The sequence below is a fragment of the Petromyzon marinus genome, chromosome 5 (assembly GCF_048934315.1).
Source record: "Petromyzon marinus isolate PM22_M1 ecotype Great Lakes invasive population chromosome 5, UKy_Petmar_22M1.pri1.0, whole genome shotgun sequence".
Taxonomy (NCBI): domain Eukaryota; kingdom Metazoa; phylum Chordata; class Hyperoartia; order Petromyzontiformes; family Petromyzontidae; genus Petromyzon; species Petromyzon marinus.
Genome location: NC_133671.1, coordinates 20,506,876 through 20,529,103, shown reverse-complemented (window position 1 = coordinate 20,529,103; position 22,228 = coordinate 20,506,876). Strand labels below are relative to the sequence as shown.

The 22,228-nt window shown below is 49.5% G+C and overlaps 1 protein-coding gene across 1 annotated transcript in view; it reads left to right on the top strand.

The window, feature by feature from the left end:
* Positions 1 to 53: 53 nt before the first annotated feature.
* Positions 54 to 22,228, top strand: part of DNAH10 (dynein axonemal heavy chain 10) — a 71,996-nt gene continuing 49,821 nt past the window's right edge. Inside the window, exons 1-29 of the mRNA XM_076062565.1 lie at positions 54 to 203; positions 1,086 to 1,482; positions 2,058 to 2,165; positions 4,429 to 4,580; positions 4,814 to 4,922; positions 5,570 to 5,685; positions 6,063 to 6,234; positions 6,828 to 6,985; positions 7,543 to 7,773; positions 8,464 to 8,654; positions 9,451 to 9,649; positions 10,472 to 10,666; positions 10,999 to 11,172; positions 11,529 to 11,705; positions 12,187 to 12,366; positions 12,614 to 12,774; positions 13,444 to 13,595; positions 14,291 to 14,455; positions 15,568 to 15,775; positions 16,058 to 16,214; positions 16,461 to 16,685; positions 17,103 to 17,357; positions 18,297 to 18,455; positions 18,784 to 18,900; positions 19,270 to 19,372; positions 19,615 to 19,793; positions 20,286 to 20,497; positions 20,896 to 21,052; positions 21,909 to 22,142. Of these exons, the coding sequence (XP_075918680.1) occupies positions 1,170 to 1,482; positions 2,058 to 2,165; positions 4,429 to 4,580; positions 4,814 to 4,922; positions 5,570 to 5,685; positions 6,063 to 6,234; positions 6,828 to 6,985; positions 7,543 to 7,773; positions 8,464 to 8,654; positions 9,451 to 9,649; positions 10,472 to 10,666; positions 10,999 to 11,172; positions 11,529 to 11,705; positions 12,187 to 12,366; positions 12,614 to 12,774; positions 13,444 to 13,595; positions 14,291 to 14,455; positions 15,568 to 15,775; positions 16,058 to 16,214; positions 16,461 to 16,685; positions 17,103 to 17,357; positions 18,297 to 18,455; positions 18,784 to 18,900; positions 19,270 to 19,372; positions 19,615 to 19,793; positions 20,286 to 20,497; positions 20,896 to 21,052; positions 21,909 to 22,142 (4,959 nt within the window). The 5' untranslated portion in view covers positions 54 to 203; positions 1,086 to 1,169. The remainder of the gene's footprint in view (positions 204 to 1,085; positions 1,483 to 2,057; positions 2,166 to 4,428; positions 4,581 to 4,813; positions 4,923 to 5,569; positions 5,686 to 6,062; positions 6,235 to 6,827; positions 6,986 to 7,542; positions 7,774 to 8,463; positions 8,655 to 9,450; positions 9,650 to 10,471; positions 10,667 to 10,998; positions 11,173 to 11,528; positions 11,706 to 12,186; positions 12,367 to 12,613; positions 12,775 to 13,443; positions 13,596 to 14,290; positions 14,456 to 15,567; positions 15,776 to 16,057; positions 16,215 to 16,460; positions 16,686 to 17,102; positions 17,358 to 18,296; positions 18,456 to 18,783; positions 18,901 to 19,269; positions 19,373 to 19,614; positions 19,794 to 20,285; positions 20,498 to 20,895; positions 21,053 to 21,908; positions 22,143 to 22,228) is intronic.

Below are 22,228 nucleotides of genomic sequence, written 5' to 3'. Positions count from 1 at the left end.
GGGACGGGCGGCGAGCGGGCCCCGCCCCCCCCCTAAATTCACCAATCGCGTCGAGAGACGCCTCGGGACTGGCCAATGAGACGGCGGCGTCGCGGTCACCATGGCGACCGAATTGAACGGCACGCGACAGCGTTGGACCCCGGTACGCGCAGGAGATTTCGGGCACGACTATGAACTTATAACGCCAAATTCGTCGGCACAACGTAACATATACAATCTACTTTAATTGTTTTACGCGATGACTGTTATCGGTCGCTCGAGCCGGGTCCGACTGCGGTGGGGTTTTTTTTTAATTGTTAAAATGGCAAAACAGAGCAGATGGGTTTGTTGAGTTAAAAGTCAAATTACCCGTTTACAGCCCTGAGCCAGTGGTGTAAACTCCATATTCCTATAGCGGGGACGAGTCTGTCCATACAACAAACAACCACTGCGGACTTCCCCCACAAAGTGGTACCTGTTTTTTTATCGTCCACCGAAGGGATGATGGGTTGAGTCAACCATCCCATCCGTGGAAATTGAACCTTCGACCGCTGTTGTACAGTACCATTGTAGCAAACGTTTCGGGGAATTGTCCTTCTTCATGGTACCTTAAATGTGTTGACGGCTTTTTTTTCTTTGTTTGTTAAATGTTGCCAGTGCACCGCTGCTGCCAAAGCGGAATCGCCAAATGGTGTGTATAGCTGTACCGTCATTGTACGCAGGGTAATCATTAATTGTCAGACTCGCCTCGTGATTTCTCAGGTTAAGATTTCAATGTACGGTCCAGTGTATGTGAGCGATGTTTAAAATAGCGACCTCGGGAACGAAAGGTCACGGACGCGTTCTTTATTGTTCGTGATTTTGCTCAACTTGGATGTAGGAGTAATTTGCTTTTCGCAGACCGATATGTTGCATTAGCATGTGGCGTAGCCAGGAGCACGTTAAGCCGCGTTCTTCTCAGCATTGTTTTCACGCTGCACCAGGTACTCCTTCAAGGCTGACTCAAACCAGGGGATGTCTCGGACAAATTCCACTTCACTGTCTCAATAACCACTCACTGCATCACCTCCCCCTACTTTGTCTTACACACACAAACCCATATGCAGACGGGTGCACGTTGACTGACGGCTGACCAAAACCGAGGCACCAGGGGAGCGAGCAAAAGGATCCAACAAGTGAGAGGCTTGGCCATGGCAGCGGACGACCCGCGGTTGGGTTGGACCTGCGAGCGGCTGCTGGCGCTGCTCGGGTTGAGCGAAGACCCCTTACCCAGGAACATCGGCAGGCTCCATCCCGCACCGTCGAATGCAGACGAGGAGACGCACGTGTGGACACCACCATCGGGAAAGGATGCTTTCGAGGAGCTGCTGACGCGGGGTCGCGGGGAGCACGAGCAGACCATCCTGAAGTTCTTCAACGAGACGGCGGATGAGGAGCGACCCACGACACTCTTCTTTTTTCACGTGCAGCGGGAGGAGCAGCGGGAGTTCACCGTCTTCGTTGGTGCGTGATGCTCTCCAGATGTCCTCGCTTTAGTTGGCGATGATCTATTTACGTGTACAAGTCATGCGTCCAACTGGAAGGAGACTTGTTGCGTAGGGTGGTTCGCATGAGCCCTCCTGGTTCAAGGAATGAAATGGGAGCCGCTTTACAATTTCTCTGGTTTTTTTGTAGCCCGGAACCTGAGCCTCTTTGGTCCATGGGCCTTGCTAGGGTTGTCACCTCTGAGGTACAAAAAAAAAGACCTGGGATATATGGAAAGAAGAATATCTCAATATTCTGAAATGCATGGCCTTGATTGATATCCCCATGACAACCTACCACAAACGCAAATTCATGGTAATCATGCATCCAAGAACTATTCAGGCTCCAACCTGCTTAGCTTTTGAGATCTGATGAGATTGGGCATATTCCAGGCGATTTGACGACAAGTAGAGTTGACCCTAATGATTAGAAAATTGATCCACACGTTAATGCAACTGCATATTGGGGGCACTTAGCTCCGTACTGCTCGGTTTGGCGGTGCTTGTTTTGGCTGTAAAATGTTGCGTTCTTTCTGCGCACTCCACGATACACAGAGGAGGTGGAGGAGGATGGGGCTGAGCAAGGAGAGGCACAGGAGGATGGAGGCACCCAGGAACCGGTCCTTCCCGAGGACCCGCGTGATTCTCCACATCTAGAGACTGGTCAGAAAAGAGTCAACACCTTGTACCAGTGATTGATGCTCACCTTCAGCCCTATGCTTAATCATAAGGGACATCACAGACAAATAAAGGAGACGATTATTTTATACTCGTAGGAGGGGTGAAGAGATTTCCCAACATCCTCCTCTATGGGAACATCAGTGGAAGAATGACTAGAGCACATCTACTGATGAAAATAACAATTTAAAAACAAAATAAAATTGTCTGAAACTGGCAATTACACTCCAAGCGGCGGCTAATGTAGAAAATTGTCTGGAACTGAGAATAACACTCACAGGAGTGGATAGGCTATAGCCAGAGGCAGACGCTTTTGGAAGTTGAGCTGCCTGGTCGAGCCAACCTGGTGGTGTAGGTAATGCATTAAATCAGGTATCTCAGATTCAGAATATTTATTATTTTATTGTTTCCCTTCAACGTGACTTTACCGAAAAAAACTAAGGATATGAATTACTGCAGTCACGAAAGCTTTAAATCAAAATGTGTTAAGATGTTAAAACACCAAACTGAAACCTTTGCAAGGAATCATGTGTGCAGTAACCGCATATACTTGTGGTGAACATGCAATAAAAACACATTCTGACAGTATGTGCATTGTCTTTGAACTGATTGGTCCACTCCAGAGACAGCTTTCTTTAGAGCCTAGTCTCAAACAGTGTTTGATCAGAGGATGCCAAAAGGTGTACACAGTACAAAGACAATGCCACTATCAGAGTAATGAGAGTTCGGGGTGAGCAGCTATATCATGGGACCTCCTTTGCCAGTACCAAAATATGAGAAGAGGTTTTTACTTTTTTTCTGGCAACAAAACAGGCATTAAGATCTACATCATTCGACCACCTTTGCCAGTACCAAAATATAACAATAGGGGTTTTCCCATTTTTTCTGGCAACAAAACTGAAACCTTTTTACAAGGAATCATGTGTGCATTAACCACGATACTTGTGGTCAAAATGCAAATAAAACACTTATAATATATGCATTGTCCTTGAAACTGATTGGTCCACACCAGAGATGGCTTTCTTTTGAGCCTCGTCTCAATTGGTGCTAGACCAGAGGATGCCAAAAGGCGTACATCTCAAAGACAATGCACTATCAAAGTAATGAGGGCTCGGGGTAAGCATCTACATCATTGGACCTCCTTTGTCAGTACCAAAATATAATAATAATATGTTTTTTTCCCTTTTTTTGGCAACAAAACTGAAACCTTTTTACAAGGAATCATGTCTGCATTAACCACAATACTTACGGTTAAAATGCAAACAAAAACACATACTCTGATAATATATGCATTGTCTTTTAAACTGATTGGTCCACACCAGAGACAGCTTTCTTTCAAGCCTCGTCTCAAACGGGTGTTAGACCAGAGGATGCCAAAAGGCGTACAGCACAAAGACAATGCCACTATCAGAGTTATGAGAGCTCGGGGTGAGCAGCTACATCATGGGACCTCCTTTGCCAGTACCAAAATATGAGAAGAGGTTTTCCCCTTTTTTCTGACAACAAAATAGGTGTTAAAATGTTAAAACACCAAACTGAAACCTTTTTACAAGGAATCATGTCTGCATTAACCACAATACTTACGGTCAAAATGCAAACAAAAACACATACTCTGATGATATATGCATTGTCTTTGAAACTGATTAGTCCACACCAGAGACAGCTTTCTTTCGTGCCTCGTCTCAAACAGTGTTAGACCAGAGGACACCAAAAGGCGTACAGCCCAACGACAATGCCACTATCAGTGTAATGAGAGCTTGGGGTGAGCGGCTACATCATGGTTCTTCCTTTGCCAGTATGAAATTATGATAATAGGTTTTTCCCTTCTTTGGCAATAAAACAGCTGTGTTAAGATGTTAAAACACCAAACTGAAACCTTTGCAAGGAATCATGTCTGCATTAACCACATATACTTGTGATGAACATGCAAACAAAAAAAACATGTTCTCACAGTATGTGCATTGTCTTTGAAACTGATTTATCCAGAAAAGACCATCTGACTCTCAAGACTCATTTACAGGAGGGTCTTGCATTGGACTGTTTTAATGGTTAATTTTTAGGCAGTGGTTTTTGATAATATCCAGAAATACTTTATGACGATTTTAAAAGTTGAGCCGAGTTAATTTAAGATGTTGTACGTTTCGATGAGTCCTGGTGTTGGCACAACAAAAACAGTACCCCTTGGTTGCAGTGCGCAGCGTAAATATTGACGCGATTGTGCGTGCCTACGTTTGCCTGGTATTGGCAGTTGTCAATGGAAAAAATGAGGATAGACCAGAGCAGCCCAGCGAGAATGGGGTGGGCGTCCTCTTAACCAGCGGCCGCAACACAGCCCTGGGCACGATCTCACAGGATGGCAAGGAAGCGCCCGAGGAAGCGGTGGAAAAGAAGTACATAACGGTGAGCAATTGTGGCATAATGGTGTGTGTTGTTGCATTTGGCACTGTTGTAACCACACATGTACACAGAATAATTGCAGTGCTTTAATTTGATCTTTGTATGCTCATCGAACGGCAGTCACTTGTTCACGATTTACTCCGCATGATTGCAGCTGTTGTAATAAATTCATCTGTACTACACCGTCTTCTCTCACCACTTTCCTATGCCCCCCCCTCCCTCCACCCACCCTGCAGAAGACAGTCGTGGAGACATACCTGTACACGGTGCTGTACACGAGCTTGAACTATGTGCCGGACACATTTGCCGACAATCAGGCCGTATACTTTTTACGGGACGCCAAAGGTGTGTCTGGGCCATCGTAACATTTTTCTAGGCTGTTGGAATTGACACATCTTCTCGACTCTTTGAGTTTGTGGTTAAAATGACAAAATGCCCACACATTCATTATTTTGGGCTGGTGGTCTGTTTTGTTACATCTACTCGAGGCGTTTTTTTGATATAAAAATGCGCATCCATCCGTGTTGTCATGTTCCCACGTAAATCTTGGAAGAAAGTTTGGGATTCAGATCAGACCAACTTCCGTCTCAACCACAAATTAGTTACACTTGTACATAGTTCTCAGCTCTGCAGATTGCCTTGGATCAGGCTTAATAAATTGATGTGTGGCTACCTCCGATTAGCACGGTTTACTTCGTTTGGTGCGAAAGACGTTCAACATGCATACGGTGAATTTTGCACAGTGATTTGGCATCATGTTGGTATATGAGCCCCACGTGCTCAACAAACAGCCGTCCGCATCGTCGAGGACTGCCCCTTTTATGGCGGCCAGAAAGTTGTAATTAAAAGGTTGATTCAACTCGATGACGTGGCAATCAAAGCTCTTCAGTGATTTGTCTATCGACCTTCGATAGCAAATGCAAGAAGCCACGCTATGATTTTAGCTCGTATTAATGACCGGGCCGCTCCGTGCATCCTCCCATCTCTCTTAGAACGCCTGGATGAGCCGAGCGACATGCAGGAGGCGCGTGTTAGCTTCCCCCGCCTCGTGGAGGTGGGGATGCTGGGCGCCGGGTCACTGGCCTCCCTGCACGAGACACTCACGCAGGTAACCGCTACACCTATGGCTACGTATGGTGTGAAAGAAGTTCAACAAAGAAACAACAAACAACGCGAACAGGTCTAGGATCTTCCCATCATCAACCCACACTGAGCAGCGTGGTGAAGTTTAGTCATATAACCTCTGTAATAAGGTACAGCGTGGTTAACAGATGTGTTACATTTTAATTCGTGTATTTATCCGTTCGTACAATTTCACGTAAAATAAAACTCAAATCCCGTTCAGTGAATTACAGCACATTTATTATTCTACAATGTCATGAACAGGGATCAATTTGGACAGCATATTTCAAACACGGCAGACCACAATTGCGTTCTGTTAGAACCTCCGCTCAGACCTCATCACTGCGCTGCGGGTCGGCCCAGGTGTTCGCGCCTCTGCTCGCCTACTCGCGGTACCGGCAGGGAGAGGGGTGGCGCGCCAATACCACAGAGGGGACCGTTGAGCCGCACTCCGTGCTGACCATCCGAGACGAGTTCCTCATGAGCCTGGCCAAGTTTGCTCAGCAAGTGCAGCAGACGGTGCACCAGCTGCAGGGTGCGTCCGTCTGTCCGTCGCTCATTCGTTCACTTGCTCACTGATGTCGCAGTTGTTAGCGTACTCTGCTTTGAACCTGGTGGCCCAGCCATGACTATCTTCAGTGGTGAGTGATACAGTATCTCAACCAGTCCCAGACCCTGCCACACTTCATCAACCCGCACTGATAGTGTGGTGAAGTATGGTCAAACGAAATTCTTCATGACTGGCATGACATAGGGAGGCCTTCATCCAGCAGTCGATTGACAAAGGACTGTGAGAGGATATTAGGACAGTGTGTCCTAATTCTTGAGCATTATAAGTGTTTTGTGTAATAAACACTGGCTTTATTTATATTGGAAATACACATGATTTAGTATGCAAGGTTTGATGAAATGGTATAAGCCAAAGAAAAATCAGCAGGACTTAAGAAATGTCTATCTTGTAAGAATGATGAATAAACCTGTTGAATTTGCACTGCCTAAACATTTTGTGAATTCCTTCAGGTAAACCTTAGCCATTTCATTGACTGTTCGCCAATGACTGGTCACCGAATGAACACACGCATACCAACATGCAGCGGACACAGGGTATGGGAATGTGTGCGTTCGCAGGCAAGGTGCGGCTCGAGATGCCGGAGGTGGAGCAGGGACGGAGTCCTAGAGAGCTGGCGGGTGACCCTGTGGTGGTGGCGAGCCTGGAGAGAGCTGTCACAGGCTGGCAGACCCAGATCTCTGGCCTGTTGGAGGGCCTGCTGGGCAAGACTCCGCAGGCAAGCTGGGTCAAAATGACTAAAACCTCAAATCAAAATTCACACGTGCATGTGGAATGAGGTACAATTTGTATACAGTAAAATCATCCCTGGGAAACACTATCATCGCATTGTTCTGTGTTCTAAAATAAAACAAGTAAATAATCTATGGGACATTTTTTGCTAGCATCAAAATGATGAGAAAATAAGAATTGGCTTTACCCTTTCTGGCAATATATCAGGTGTTAAGATGTTCAGCCACCAAATAGATACCTATTGCAAGGCATAAAGTCCACATTGACCACACATACTTGTGGCAAAATATTCAAACAAACATGCTCTGATAATATATGGATTGTCTTTGAAACTGAGTGGCCTACACCAGAGACAGCCTTCTTTATTGCATCGTTCATGCAAATTGCATCTCGCAACCGCTGAGAAGTGGCAGCTTCCATCTCGGTAGAGGACCGTTATGAGGGCGAGTAGACGGAACGCTTTGCTTTTTCAATGAGAAGCGGGGTGGCGGGGGGGGCAGCAACTCCTCCTGGCGCAAGCACTAACGGCACTGTCATGGACAGGGCAAGGGCCCCCTGGCCGAGGTGGACTTCTGGCGCGAGCGCTGCGCAGTGCTGAGCGCTGTGTGCGAGCAACTGCGCTCACCAGCAGCCCTGGCCGTGCTCACCGCCCTGGGCCACGCCGACCCCGTGGCGCTGCAGAATTTCCAGCTGACGGCGTCTGAACTGGCGGCACTGCAGGTGGAGGCCAAGGACAACGTGCGCTTCCTCTCCACGTTGGAGCGCCACTTTAAGGTGGGCGGGCGGGCAGGCGCGGGCGAGAGGTTGGTGGTGCTGTAGTGCAGCAGTAAGGAACCTACAGCCCATGGCTGGACGTGGCCCACAACTTCATTTCATATGGCCCGTGGCCACATGAGCCCTACCACTTTGAAATGGCCTTCAAACGATATCTATCCGCCACTGCCAGCATCTCAGTCACACTATTCACGTACTGGAGGAAGGGGAATACTTTAGCCTAGCAAACACCACTTTTCAAATATTATTGTGCTCAGTCACTTCTGTCACTGCAAGGGCCTCTTTCAGCGACATAAGTGGCCAAGATGTTTTTTAATGTGTGGCCCACCGTAGCTTCAAGAAATGGCTAAGCGGCCCCCCCATTAGAAAAAGTTGCCCACCCCTGCCGTAGAGCAGAATACCATCGGAGATGTTGAATATACTGCTTAGGTTTTCGTGCTTGTGCTGTTAATCACTCGGATACAGTTGGACTGCATTCCAAACAGCTCCTGGTACAACCCAAAAAAACATTGGAGAGCGATGTTGAATATCCTCGTGGCTGTAGAACTCACACAACCCACAGTGTCTAACAGCAGACCTCTAGATTTTTATGTAGACGGTGTGCAGATTGCTCGAAGTCTAACCATGCGGAGGGTCTTCCTGCTTGATGGTAATGTTAACGGTGGCATTGCGGCGTGTGACGGGGGACAGAACCTGGCACACGGGAGCGGCTTTGGCGTGCTCCTGGAGACGGTGCCGTGCATGATGGGCGCCCTCCGCATGGTGTGGATCATCTCGCGCCACTACAACAAGGACGAGCGCATGGTGCCACTCATGGAGCGCATCGCCTGGGAGATCGGCGAGCGCGTGCGGCGCGTGCTCAACGTGCGCGACCTCTTCAGGTGAGTCCCCCGGGGACCATCTCTCGTCGTTTCGTGCACTGCCTGTTAACCCCCCCCCAACCTTACCGCCCCCGCAATGTGTGTTTGTGCGTGTGTGTGAGATCTTTTTGGTCAAAGATCCTTGTATTGGCACGGTGGGGAGCGCAGGTGGTGCATCTGTTAGTCATCTCAGTCAGTTTACCCATCGCACGGTTGGCTACGTAAGGTGCGAAAGACGTTCTCCATTCATACAACACCTCCTGCCAGTGAGCTTTCGACACTTCACATATGGCCTGACTCCTTTTGTGATTTTTCATAACATTACGAGCACTTATTTTCCTTGGATTTATTAGAAATATTATCGTAAACTGCACCTACGATGGTGCTCCGAATTCATAGCACATTCTGTACCCTGACCTATGGTGACTACAGTTTGATTCCTGGCCATCATCATCATCATCGTAATTCTTTATTTTAAAGTGGTTTCTGAACCTGCCTTCGGCCTCCCCTTGGTTGCCTTAACTTTCAAATATCCATTTACCTTTAGTTTTGGCCAGGTGTTGAGTTTACAACAGGCTCCAATTCCAAAGATATTCTGCATCTTCCCCTGGTCTATTGAGGCCTAAATGTGCAATAATGAATCCGAAAATATTCGTCGTATTGTCCCAAAGTGCGGAACGAACAGAAATAATTCCCTTTTCCGCATCAAGGTTTTGAGTTTGCGTGCCCTGCTCTTCACCGTCCCTCGATCCCGCTTCGCCCTGCTGCTTCTCCTCCACTCCCTCCCCACCTCTACTGGCCACCCCCTGTCTCCGAGCGAGGACTGCGAGTTGGCTATGTCGCGAGCGCTGGAGGCTCGTCGCGTGCTGGAGCTCTGGCGGGAGTCCTACCTGGAGGTGCGTGCTCGCATCGAGGCGTCGGGCCGAGACCAGCGCTGGGAGTTTGACCGCCGCCTGCTGTTCGAGAGCACCGACTTCATGGCGTCCATCTGCCAGGACCTGCACGATGTCGTACAGGCACGTCGCTTATCACCGCTTGATTCTTTTGAGCGCCGACCCGGATTGTAGATGCGTAAATGGACAATTGTTAGACTTGTGACGATGACCCCACCACCAGGGTGCTCTGTTTCGATCTTCTGCAGAAACAGTGGGCAGTACATAACCTACGTTGAGGCATCTTCTTGGTTCTTTCTGTAAAGTCACGTAGAAGGGAAATAATAAAATAATAAAAATAAAACATCATAAGATAAAATTCTCACGACTTTTCGGACACAACACAAGCAGCCGTCCTCAGGTGAAGAAACAGAACTGTCGGAAAGACAGCGCTCCAATCAACACTGCTAAGCTTGGCAGCGTATTTTAAGCTGGGTGGGAAGAGCAGAGCGCCTTGACAAAGGAGTTTACATACGTTGAGGCAATTGTCCTTCTTGATAGCATATATAATATTTGACCTTAATGTGTGTGGGAGTGAGCTTACGACATTTGTGAAGAAGAGCTTTATTAGTCACCAGATTCCTCCAGTCTAAAATAAAGATTGTGATCCTGGAGAGCAATAATAACGTGCTCATTGTATGTATTATGTAGAACTTCTTTCACACCGTACGTAGCCAACCATGATAATCAGATGTGCGGGGGAAGGACAACAAACTAAATACAAAAAGCAGTTCTAAAGAAATTAGTTTTCAATTCACCCAGCCCTTGCTGTCGAATCACTACATACCTGACACCACCCACGGCCTCACAAGGATGCCAATTGTATTAGATAAAAATGAAAACACACACATGTTCAAATGTTTGTTCGACGAATAGTTTTGCATGTGTGTGCTGGATGATGGACAGGTGTTGGAGGAGTTCTACAACATCTTCGGGCCGGAGCTGAAGGCAGTAACGGGAGACGCCCGGCGTATCGATGAGGTGGTGCAGCGCGTGGACGCGCTCGCCGTGCCCTTCCGCGACCTGCCCTTCGACCCCTTCGACCTACGACACACGCACTCGTGGCGGCTCGTCATGGAGGCCTTCCGCAGCCAAGTCAGGGTGAGCTTCGCTCCGTCAGCTCACTCTTGCAAGTGCGACTATCCAGGTCTCTTGAGAACATACAGTTCTCACCTGTTTAAACACCCGATTAAACAAAAACACCTGGTTTAATCAAAAGTAACCTTGATGACAATTTCATATTTTAAAAACGTATATAAGCAGAACTCCGTTCTGTGCCCCCACATATAGAAGACAGGTGAATAACACAAGAGGGTTTGATAGACAGTTGAGCAATGTGAGGAATAACGAGGGAGCATCTTTATATCTGCCTTTCGCGGTGGCATTTAATTCCGTCTGGGGGCGGTGGGGGGGGGGTTGCCGTGGTCACGCAGGCAATCGAGGAGGAGGCGAAGAGCTTCATAGACGAGTCGTTCCGGAGCCTGCGCTCCGCCGAGGCGGCCTTCGACATGCTCCAGCGGTTCCGGCACATCCGTCGCTCGCGCCGCGCTATCAACAACCAGATGATGCACAAGTTCAACGACATCCTGGATCAGTACTGCAAAGAGGTGGGGCTTCCACACAGACACCATTCTCATGCCCATTGAAGACCAGACCGTCAGTGTTGATTTTGAAACAATTATTGGTAAGGAAAGATATAACCCAAAAGATGCTTCTCCAACTGTAGTTTTTTTTTTCTTCCAGATGCTTCAATAGCCCATCATGTGACCTTTTAACCTTTTAAAAAGGGCACTTTTTGGGTTCGGTGCTGTCCAACCCACCGCCTCGTGCGCCGTGTCAGACTTAAATGGCGCTTGATGAAGGCACTTGCCTCGACGGTCTGTTAACGGCCACATGGGGGTTCTTTGTGTTTGTTTTTGTGTGCGCATCCACGCATGCGCCCCTTTGTGTACGGCGGCACCAGCTGGAGGTCGTGCAGGCGCTGTTCACGAAGCATGCATCCGAGCCACCCGTGGGTAAGAGCGAGCCGCCCGCAGCCGGCGCCATCCTGTGGGCAAGGTCGCTGTTCCAGCGCGCCAAGCGACCCATCGTGCGCTTCCAGGAGGCGGAGGGGATGCTGGCCACCGAGCAGGGCAAGGAGGTACGTGTGCCAGGGTCCATGCCAATCGTAGCGCGATTGGCATGGACCCTGGCGCACGGAATAAAATTGCGCCCCCCGTACAATCTTAACCCTTACCCCTCACGGCCCCTGCAGCCCTTGAGCCCTGGTGCAAGTTGCACAGCCTGCACATTCGATAGCTACGCCACTGCCTGCCCTGCCCGAGTATTTTTAAGTATCCATGCCCTTCGTTTTTGGTTCAATTTCGTAATGGATAAAAGGAAGATGCATCCCAATAGACGAATGCTTCCAATCTTGTAGACATGTTTCAAGTTCGAGTCTTTTTTTGCCTAACCAGGTGAGAGCTCAAGAGACCAAGAGAGTCAAATTTTTCCAAGAGTGACCTGGACTGAGGGTGTGCGTCGTGGGTGACAAGACGGCATGAATTTATTTACGTAGTGCTGTCCAAACGCGACCACATGCGACCCCGTCTAAACGCGACTGCGTCGTGGCCCCGCTGCAGGTGAGGAGGCGGTACGTGGAGTTTGCGCGAGTGGTGAAGGAGTACGAGGACTCTCGCCACGAGCAGTGGCGCCGCGACACGGAGCAGGCCCTGCCGGCGCTCCTGCGCCGGAACCTGCTCTGCCGTGTGACCGTCGACTCCGCCGAGCAAGGGACAACCCTCATCGAGAGCAGCAGCAGTGTAAGACGCACCTTAATGGTTTATCGTTTTTCAATTTGAAGTTTGTCCTGGAACCACTTGATAACCCACATGGAGTCAGTCCCGATTATCTACTGGGATTGCCCGGATAACAAAATAAACCCGCGGATAACGCTTCCTCCTTTACACTCAAACTTTCTCCTTCACCTCCACATCTCCTTCCGTTGACCACCCCCCTCTCTACACTTCCTCCTACCCCTGGCCTGGCTGCTCTTGACGCCGCGTGCAGGAGTACGGCGAGGACTGCCCGCCGCGAGGAGCCCGCTACGCCGTTAACTTCGCCCCGGAGCTGCTGGAGGTGATGGCCGAGTCCAAGCGCATGGAGGCGCTGGGCTACACGGTGCCGGAGCTGGCACGCAATGTCACGCTGCAGGAAGACAAGTACCACAGGCGAGTGGCGCGGCGCAGCAGGATAATTCAAAGGGTGTATGACCTGAGGGGGGCGGCAGGGCAGGGCTGCAGGGATTGGGAAGGGGCCGGGTTGGGCAGATTTCTCCTGGTGTCAGATCCAAGGGAGACTCATAAAGCTATAAGGGGCATAGGAGGGGTTGTTATCTGGCATGTTGTTCTGGGTATCCAAACATTTACGGGGACACTGCAACAGATAAGGTGGCACAAACATTTTAATTGCATTCACTAAATACGCGTGTAGTATGTGCGCACCTGTGCACCATGTGGTGTGAGTGTGTGTGCATATGGCGGGTGGTATAGTGGTTATAGCACTGCACTGTGAACCTGGTAACCTGAGTTTGATTATATTATTAGTCATGGACAATATTAGTTACAAGTGATATCAGAACTTGGCCTGGGTCTCCCCTTGGTCGACTCACCCTTAAATGGGTACCTGGTGCAGTGTGTAATGATCAACACTCGGAAGACGAAGCTGGCTGAGTGTGGCGATGACCACACCACTCCCTCGTATACTCTACCGATCTTAGTAGGAGGTTCTTTCTAGCAGAACTTTCCCCCGTGGTTTATGAAACTCAATGGGGTGATCTTTGTCCCCGTGCGCAGATTCATCTGTGTGTAAGTGTTGGTCTCTGTGGTCGGTGTGTGCAGGTACGTGGAAGGCCTGAAGAGGCTACTGGGCAGCCTGCAGGTGGTGCTGAGCAGCGCGAGCGAAGCAGAGACACAGCTGCTGGACGAACACCTGCATGCCCTGTGGAAGGTGCTGCTGCCCGGCTACCGCAGGCTCAACTGGAACTCTCTCGGTGAGCCGATGTCATCACCGTCATCATGTTGATTATCATCTCTCACCGTTGCCGTCGACTTCGTTGTGGTCGTCTCCGTTCTAATTGTCATCATAATTACACCGTCGTTGTTGTAGTTGTTGTTATTATCAACGTCATGATGAGAATGTACATATGTTGAACTTCTTTGGCACCGTATGTAGCCAACCGTGATTATCGGAGGTGCGGGATCATCGTTGTCATTGCCAACATCACCGTCATCATCATAATCATGCCTCGCCTAGGTCCATTCACCAGTGTAGGCCTTACCATCCGTTATTGAGGCTTTGGTAGCCTTAATGGGGTCTTGCAAATGAGATTGAACTTAAGCAGTCTACAGGCGTTGGGGGCGAGTTGTGGTGCAGTGGTTTACACTCTGCGCCATGGATCTGGCAACCTGAGTTCAATTTCAGGCACAGCTAACATCAGTATTGAGTGATGTCTGAGGCAGTCCTGGACCCTCCGTCCCTCCCACCCACTTCACCAACTCGCACTTCACCAACTGACCAGCGTGGTAAAGTGTGGTTTTACAGTCTCCATGACTGGCATGGTGTGGTTCATGCCTTCATTCAGAAGTAAATGGACAAAGGGTTGTAAATGATTCCTAAAAGGGGTACCAAGAGCACATTTTTTCCTCAGTTTTATAAATGGCGTCGATCACCGTTATCCTTGTGCAGGCATCGCGGACTACATTTCGCGCTGTGAGGTGGCGCTTAGCAAGCTGGAGTCACTTGTGGCCCAGGTGCAGAAGAACGCTCGGGACGTAACCTCGAAACTGGCGCTTATCGAGTCCGCTGACCTCTTCCGTTTCCCCGTTGCGAAGTCGGACGATGATGTCCCAGGTAGGCGTGCCACTCTCTCCCTTTTTCTCTCTCTTGTTTGTCTGGATCGCCAAACTGGTACGTGTGCGACACTCCCAACGAGAGCGGATCGCCGGGCAGCTAAAATGCAGCAAGTTGGCACAGTAGGGGGCACAAGTGGTGCATCTGGCAGTCATCTCAGTCAGTTAGCCCATGGCAACTGGGTCTGTTCCATGACCTCCTGTCAGTGAGCATTCGACACTTCACTTGGCCTCGGAGTGCACCTGTCCTGGCACAAGCGGCGTGGTGATGTTGCCGCCACATAGTGGCGAATGGCAGCAGCTGCTGTTGTTGTGTAACACTGCACCACCATGTGCAAGCACATGTTGACACAAATCTGACAACCATCATTGTTGGCATTGCCTAATAACAAACAGATTTGTATTTTTTTAGGGTAATATTTCCCCGAGGATGACCTAAAGAGGCCTTGTGAAATGACTTGTGAAGCAGTTTCTGTGATGTCATTTTCTGGAGAGGTGTTTATAGCACAAGGTGGTTCACTGATCGCTGTGATAGTTTGAAATTGGAATCATAGATCTATTGTTATCCGTAAATGAATTATGATTAAAAAAATTAAAGACAAGTTAGGGAAAAATTATGTTTTATGCATGGATTGCACAATGTATGCAACATGCGTTTATCTGCAGAGGTATTTATTTAGCAGTATAGAAGCCCACGTGTAGCTCTCATGGCCAAACACTTGTGCATATTGGTAATGTCTGCACAGATTTATATCACCGAGGTTTTGGACAGTCCTCTGATCAATTAAGCAGGATTTCAAGAGAGTAAATCCTTTATAGCAAGACAAATTTTACAAGTGAATTCATATTTGATTCATATTCTTTGGGTCTTTCGGTAAAGTCATGTAGATAGGTTCAAAGATTCCTTTAGTCACGAAGGCTTTAAGTCAAGATTCATATTGGATTGTCTTTACAACTCGCGTCCACCACCTCTTCTCCCCCCCCTATGATGGACAGACAAAACAAATGCATAAATGCTGTCATTCCTTAATTGGAAAGCGTGAGAAGCAAGCCATTAATGGGGGTCTGTTTTGGCAACACGGGAAGAGGCAAGCGTGACTGTTTCTTCCACAGGGGTGAAGGAGTTCTTTGAGAGGGTTGAGCAAGCGCGGGCACAGGACTTGGATGTGCTGGCCCGCCGGTGGTTGGCCGTGGGGCCTCTGCTCACCAAGGTGGAGGGTGTGGTGGCCGGGACCAACACGGGCCGCTCGCCACGCCTAGGGGCCTACTATGCGTACTGGGAGGGTCGCGCCTATGAGGCTCTGCGCAAGATGGTGCTCAGGTGCGTGTTATTTGCTCCAGGGGTCGATAGCCAGATTTGGTGGCGTGCCCTTCTAGTCTATCTTTAATCCAGTACTTTGTAGACGAGGGCTAGTGGATCATGTACAGAAACTGTAAATTTACCAAACCTGACGGACTGCTCAAGAGATGGCAGTACAGCAAGTGGGTTTGTGACCTCGCATTGCAAAGTTGCATTGCGTCCTCGTTTATATTTGTGATTTACTGCGAGTGACTCTTGACAATTGTGAATTGCCGCCTGGTGTTGCGTGCCCTCCTACCGCAGGAACCTGCAGCGCCTGAATTCTCTGCTGTTGGGCGAGCGTCCACTGTTCTCGCTGGACGTCGCCCTCTCGGCGCCTGATATAGTGCTGCAGCCGGCCGCCGGCGAGGTCTACAAACTCGTGCTGCACTCGGCCAGTGGCTGCGTGGAAGCCACCAAGGTAAAGGCCCTATGGGACCCCCAAAGGCCCGGCGCAGAATTATTATTTCGATAAAATGTTTGAAAGCTACTGTTTTCGCGATTGCGGTATGTTATGAGATTTAAGAATTCATTCGTAACTCTCTCAGAGGAGAGAAAAACACACACACACACCCCACCCCCCTGCCGTGCCGTGTTAGAGAACGGTCCACAGAAGCGGATATATCAGAGCTGCCTCAGAGATGTCTTTGTGCACTCCCTCTCGTAGCACTTTGTGCGTTGGATGCACGGCACGTGCCTGGAGACGCCACCACAGCCTGTGCGTGGGGAGGACGAGCCCATCATCTTTAACTTCTTCGCCGACGTGGCCCAGGACCCGGCGGTCGTGGAGCTGTTTCAGGCCGCCCTGCAGGGCATGCAGCGTGTGCTGCATTCATTGACGCGCCCCCTTCTGCGCTGGGGACGGTACCGCCAGCTCTGGAAGATGGACAAGGCATGTTGGCACACTCTATCCCATTATTTAAGTAATTATTTACTCATCCGATGGAGGAATTCGCGAATGTGTCATTAGTGCGAAATGGAATAAAATAGTTGGGGCGGGGGGGGGAAGGTGTCACTTGTTTTCCTACGTGTGCCACTGAATGGGAGGTGATGAGCGGGACTTGGTGACATCATTGGCATCATCTGCCGCTTGTGGGTGATGTCCCAACTTCAGGAGCCTGGATGTTGGGGCCAAGTAATCGATCACAAAAAACAGGAGGCGATTCCAGTTTTTGTCCGATTAATCAGCCTAACCGCCTCATTCCTCCCAGCTCTACTTGCAACGTCATGGCTGTAACCCGAACCCCTGGTCTCGACCCTGACCTTCTCCCCGATCTGCTCGACCTCCTCCTCGTCCTCCTCATCGCAGGCTATACAGATGGAGAAGTTTGCGGCGCGCCGGCCCTCTGTGATCTTGTACGACGACAAGCTGCAGTACTACCGGCGCGTGGGCGACGAGATGGGCGGCCAGCCGGCGGTGCGCGCGGAGCACTGCGTCCTCCTGCGCCTGGCGCCGCTCGTCGACGCCGTGCGGAGGCACGCCCGCGCCTGGGTCCTCTCGCTCGGCGAGCTGCTCAACGAGTCGGCACGACAGGACCTGCACGGGCTGAGAGACGAGCTGCGGGTGGGTGCCTCGTCGATGAACGTGATCCCTCTCCCCAGTTCTGTCGTGTTTTTGTCTTGTTGTTGAAACGTTTTGAGCTGCGCCTACTGGACATCTGTCAAAAAAGAGATTTGTAGCTCATCAGCTTCCTCCAGTATAAATAAAGATTCTGATTCTGCGTTCCGAGTGACCAGTCTCGGTGTGCCGAAACTGAGCGTTGTTGCTGTGAGCTGTTCGTGCGGAGGATTACCGCAACTCCGATTAGCACGGTTGACTATGTACGATGCGAAAGAAGATCAACATACATACATATACAAACGTGACCTAAGTGGTAAAATGTTTATTTGGTATCAATCTATATTATAAGCAACTTCTATGGGATCCCTTTTGCCAATATCAAGATAGTAAAGATAAAATAAATTAAACGTATTACCCTTTCTGGCATAAATAAGCAACTTCGTTTGTCTCCGATACGATCAGTCATGACACTTATATACTATGTAGTCGCATTTTCAATTACTGTCAAAATAACGGTAATCAATAAACAGTGAATAGAGAAGGTTAATTTGAATTCATTATATTTTAATGGGGGTGGAACGGTGGTAGAGTGGTTAACTCACTGCATTCTGAATCAAGCGACCTAAGTTCAATTCTCGGCCACGGCGAATGACATCTGAACCAATCCTGGGCACTCCTTTCAGCAACCGGCACTTGACAGCGTGGTGAAGCATAACTAGACAACCCCCATGACCGATATGATGATGTAGGAAGGCCTTCACTTAGGAGTGGATTAACAAAGGGATGTATGTAATTTTAACAATTTCAATTATTTATTTGTTACATTTCAAATGCGTTCATATACTGTAGTACAATACAATGCATAAATAAATGGTGCACTTACTGAGATCGTGTCATCCTTCTTAGCCTCTGCTTCCGCTCATTCCTACGATTCTGTGTCAGGAGCTGCTGAAGGGCGTGCGGCAGAATCCCGACAGCCTGGAGGAGCTGAAGGGCGTCCTCGCCAACATCTCGAACATCCGAGACGTGTCGCTCGCTGTAGAGGCTCGTATCTGCGATATCAAGGAGCGGTACCGCACGCTGGCCATGTACAACATTGAGGTGCGTGGAGGTGACGTGTTTGCTCGTTGCTGTAAAAATAAAAACCTGCCTGCTTCGACCACAGCTTATCTACACAGTCAATTAAAGAGCAGTCGACCACAGAGAGATTACTTCCTTGGAGGTGTTCATTGTCAATTGGGTCTGTCCGAGTTGGTGACCATGAAAATATTTGCAGACCTGGAAAATCGTATCCATTATGCCTCTCGCTATGGCCGTGGCTACTTCTAGCCATGTGCCTACTCCCAGAGGCGGATCTAAAAAACTTTGAAATTTCAAGCTTTTAAAATAGGATCCTTATTATCATGGCCGTGACATGTGCTTCCCGCAGGTCAAGGAGGATGAGCTGGAGCTGGTGGGGAGTATTCAGGAGGCGTGGGATGACCTGGTGCTTGAGTCAAAGCAGGTGGACTTCAGCCTTGGCTCCGTCAAGAAGCAGTTCACCCAGGTAAGGCATGGTGAATCTGTGTCACTGTGAGTACAGCTGGGGATTTAACATTAGTGTTGAAGACACATGGTACGGTTACTTGACTCTCCTTATTGTTCGGAAGACATGCAGAGGCCTGGATTCATGGAAGATGGAAGAGGACGTGTTATTCAAGTTTTCCGTGATGGAGTGGATTGTTTTTCTTATCGTTGTCGGCTCCCACAATCCTATTTTTTTTTCTTCTAAATGCTAGTATAATTTTCATAGAAAAGATAGCACCTGATGGTGTGGGGTAAATCCTATTGTTTGGAATAAAGAAGGGGAGTGTGATCACAAATGCTGATTTTAAAGCGTTTTATTTACAAATGATCTGTTTTTTCTGCATTGCAGATTACGGCTGGGCAGATCGAGGCATTCCAGACGGTCGTGGGCAGCTTTGCCGATCGATTCCACAAGGAGGGGCCGGGCTCTGTGGGGTCTGACCTCGACAGCGGTCAGTTTTCTTGCTTGAGTTTTATTATTTTAAAAGCATACGAGTGTTCGCTACTTTGAGAGTGCGCATGTGGCTTTTGGGCATTCTCCCTCCTTGCACCCCTCCTCTCCTAAAGCCTCTTCCCTCCCCTCGTCCCTCCACTCCTTCCCGTGCCTCCCGTACCCCTACGTGATCCCTAAGTACCCCTCTATTGTGGTCACTCACTCCTCAAACCTTGCACAACTCCTGGGTGCTGGGCGCAGGTCTCCGCATGCTGGCGGAGTACGAGAAGGAGCTGGCAGAGCATGAGAAGGAGCGGCAGGAGCTGGCCAACGCCGAGAAGCTGTTCGACCTGTCCATCACGGCCTACCCAAACCTGCAGCAGCTGCAGCGGGAGGTGCGGGGCCTTCGCCAGATCTACGACATCTTCCAGGCCTTCACGGTGAGCGCCTGTGGACATGACAGGCATGGTGAGAATTCACAGAGCCACTTGGCTGAGAGGTGGGACTACTAACTGTCGACTCAAGGAGATGGTAGTAGGGAGATGAAGAGTAGGTGCTTCCATCAGCCCAAAGGCTACACAGGGGATCTTAATTGTTTTTCTTTGTGTGTCTGTGTGGGGAGCGGTAGTGTAGTGGTTAGCGCGCTGCGATACGAACCCGGCGATCCGAGTTCGATTCGCGTTCATGGCCCACACCAGTGACGATTATCAGAACCGGTCCTGGGCCTCCCCTAAGGTTGACTCAGCCTCAAATGAGTACCTGGTGCGATGTGTTAACTTCACCACTAGGCAGACAAAGGCGGTCGGGCGTGGTGCTGGCCACCCATCCCGTCGTATACCTTTCCGACCTTCATAGGTGCTCGCTAACAGCACTTGCCCCAACAGTCTGTAAAGGCTATACGGGGGATTTTTTGTTTGTCCTTTCCCAAACAGTCCTCCAAGGAGGAGTGGTCCCAGACGCTGTGGGCCAACCTGGACGTGTCGCAGCTGCAGGGTGGTATGGAGGGGCTCTTCAAGACGCTGAAGCGGCTTCCCCGTGACGTGCGCTCGCTGCCCGCCGCCCACCACCTCGAGGCCAAGATGAAGGAATTCCGCGACTCTATCCCACTCCTGCTGGACATCAAGAACGAGGCGATGAGGGATCGGTGCGTGCCTCCCGCCGGTGTTTAAGCGACAATCGCGTGCGGCGATAACAGCGTGCACGTTACGGGCGGCTCGTGTGCGCCACATTAAGGTGCGGGTGTTTGTTTGAACGCAGTGTGCCGCGAGCAACTTGTGTCACGTGGTATTTACTTGCGTCACGTGATAGTTACGGTTCATTGAATTGTCCCATGAATACAAATAAATCAATATTTCAACATAAACACAAAGTATACCTGCGGTAGGAATATAAAGATTCATCAACAACAAAAAGATTCTCCTCAACTTAAATAAATTCTCATATTTACAATGCACGCATCGAATTGTGTGTGTGTAAGAATTTATTATTTACGATTAACGTGTGTTTTGTTCCTGTCTCTTCCGACATCGTCTCTGCACGCAGCCACTGGCAGGAGCTGATGGAGAAGACTGGGCAGCGCTTCCAGATGAACGCGGAGACTTTCACGCTGGAGAACATGTTCACTATGGAGTTGCACCGGCATGCGGAGGTCATCGGCGCCATCGTCTCGTCCGCCGTCAAGGAGCTGGGCATCGAGAAGGTGCCCTCACTGATGAGGAATCACCGCGCCCTCTGGGCTACGTGGAGCGAGCTTCAGTGAGGGTTGAGTTTGCTTTTGAGTCAGGCTTAGGATTGGGTTAGTTTGGGAATTGAGTTAGGGTTGGATTGGGGTAATGGTTAGGTTTGGGTTGAGTTTCCGCTTGGGGGTCCGGATTGAGGTTTGTGGTGGGATTATGTTTAAGACTCGCGGCTACGTTTTGGGTTCGATCAAGATGAGCATTAATGTTGGGTTGGTTTTCGAGGTCAATTGAGATTCAGGTAGGATTGGAGTTCGGGCTGGGTTAGAGTTAGGGTTTGGGTTGAGTTTAGAGCTAGTTTTGTGTTGGTATTGAAATTCGGGTAAGCTTTGTGTTTGGTTTGTAGTTGTGGCTCATACTGGCCTTATAATTGTATGTATGTTGAACTTCTTTCACACCGTACATAGCCGACCATGCTAATTGTGGGATCATTGTAGACGTCACCGTGATGTTGCCTTGTGTTCTCTTCGCACCCCCTGCTGAGTCGCCCTCAGCGGGCTTTCCTCGGGAAATAAGCTCCTATCTTGATTTGAAGTTTTCGTGACTGCAGGAATCCATACTCTTTGGTTATGTCGGTAAAGTCACGTAGGTAGAAAAATAAATAATAAATGACGACGTTTCGATCGCAACACCACCAATCGTCATGCAAATCAGCTTACGACTGAATGCTACTTATCCACGTAATTAAATAAAATCGATCATCAGATAACGATCGCCTGCGTCGCGATCGAAACGCCGTGATTTATTATTTATTTTTCCGCCTACGTGACTTTACCGAAAGAACCAAATAAACTCCTGATTCGAAACTTTTGCTCGCAGGGCGTGCGCGAGGTGGCCGACACGTGGGAGGGCATGAAGCTGACAGTGTCGCGCTACTCGAAGGGCGGCAGGGAGCGCGGCCACGTGTTGGGCTCGGTGGACGAGGTGCTGCAGGCCCTCGACGACCACGGCATGAACCTGCAGAGCATGGCCGGCAGCCGCTACGTGGGCCCCTTCCTGGCGTCCGTGCAGGGCTGGGAGCGTTCGCTCTCGCACATCAGTGAGGTCATACAGGTGTGTTGCCGTAGCCGCAAGAGGGGGCATCGGAGGTACCAGCATTACACACTCCTGCCATTTTCCCTTAGAAACCAAAGGAATAC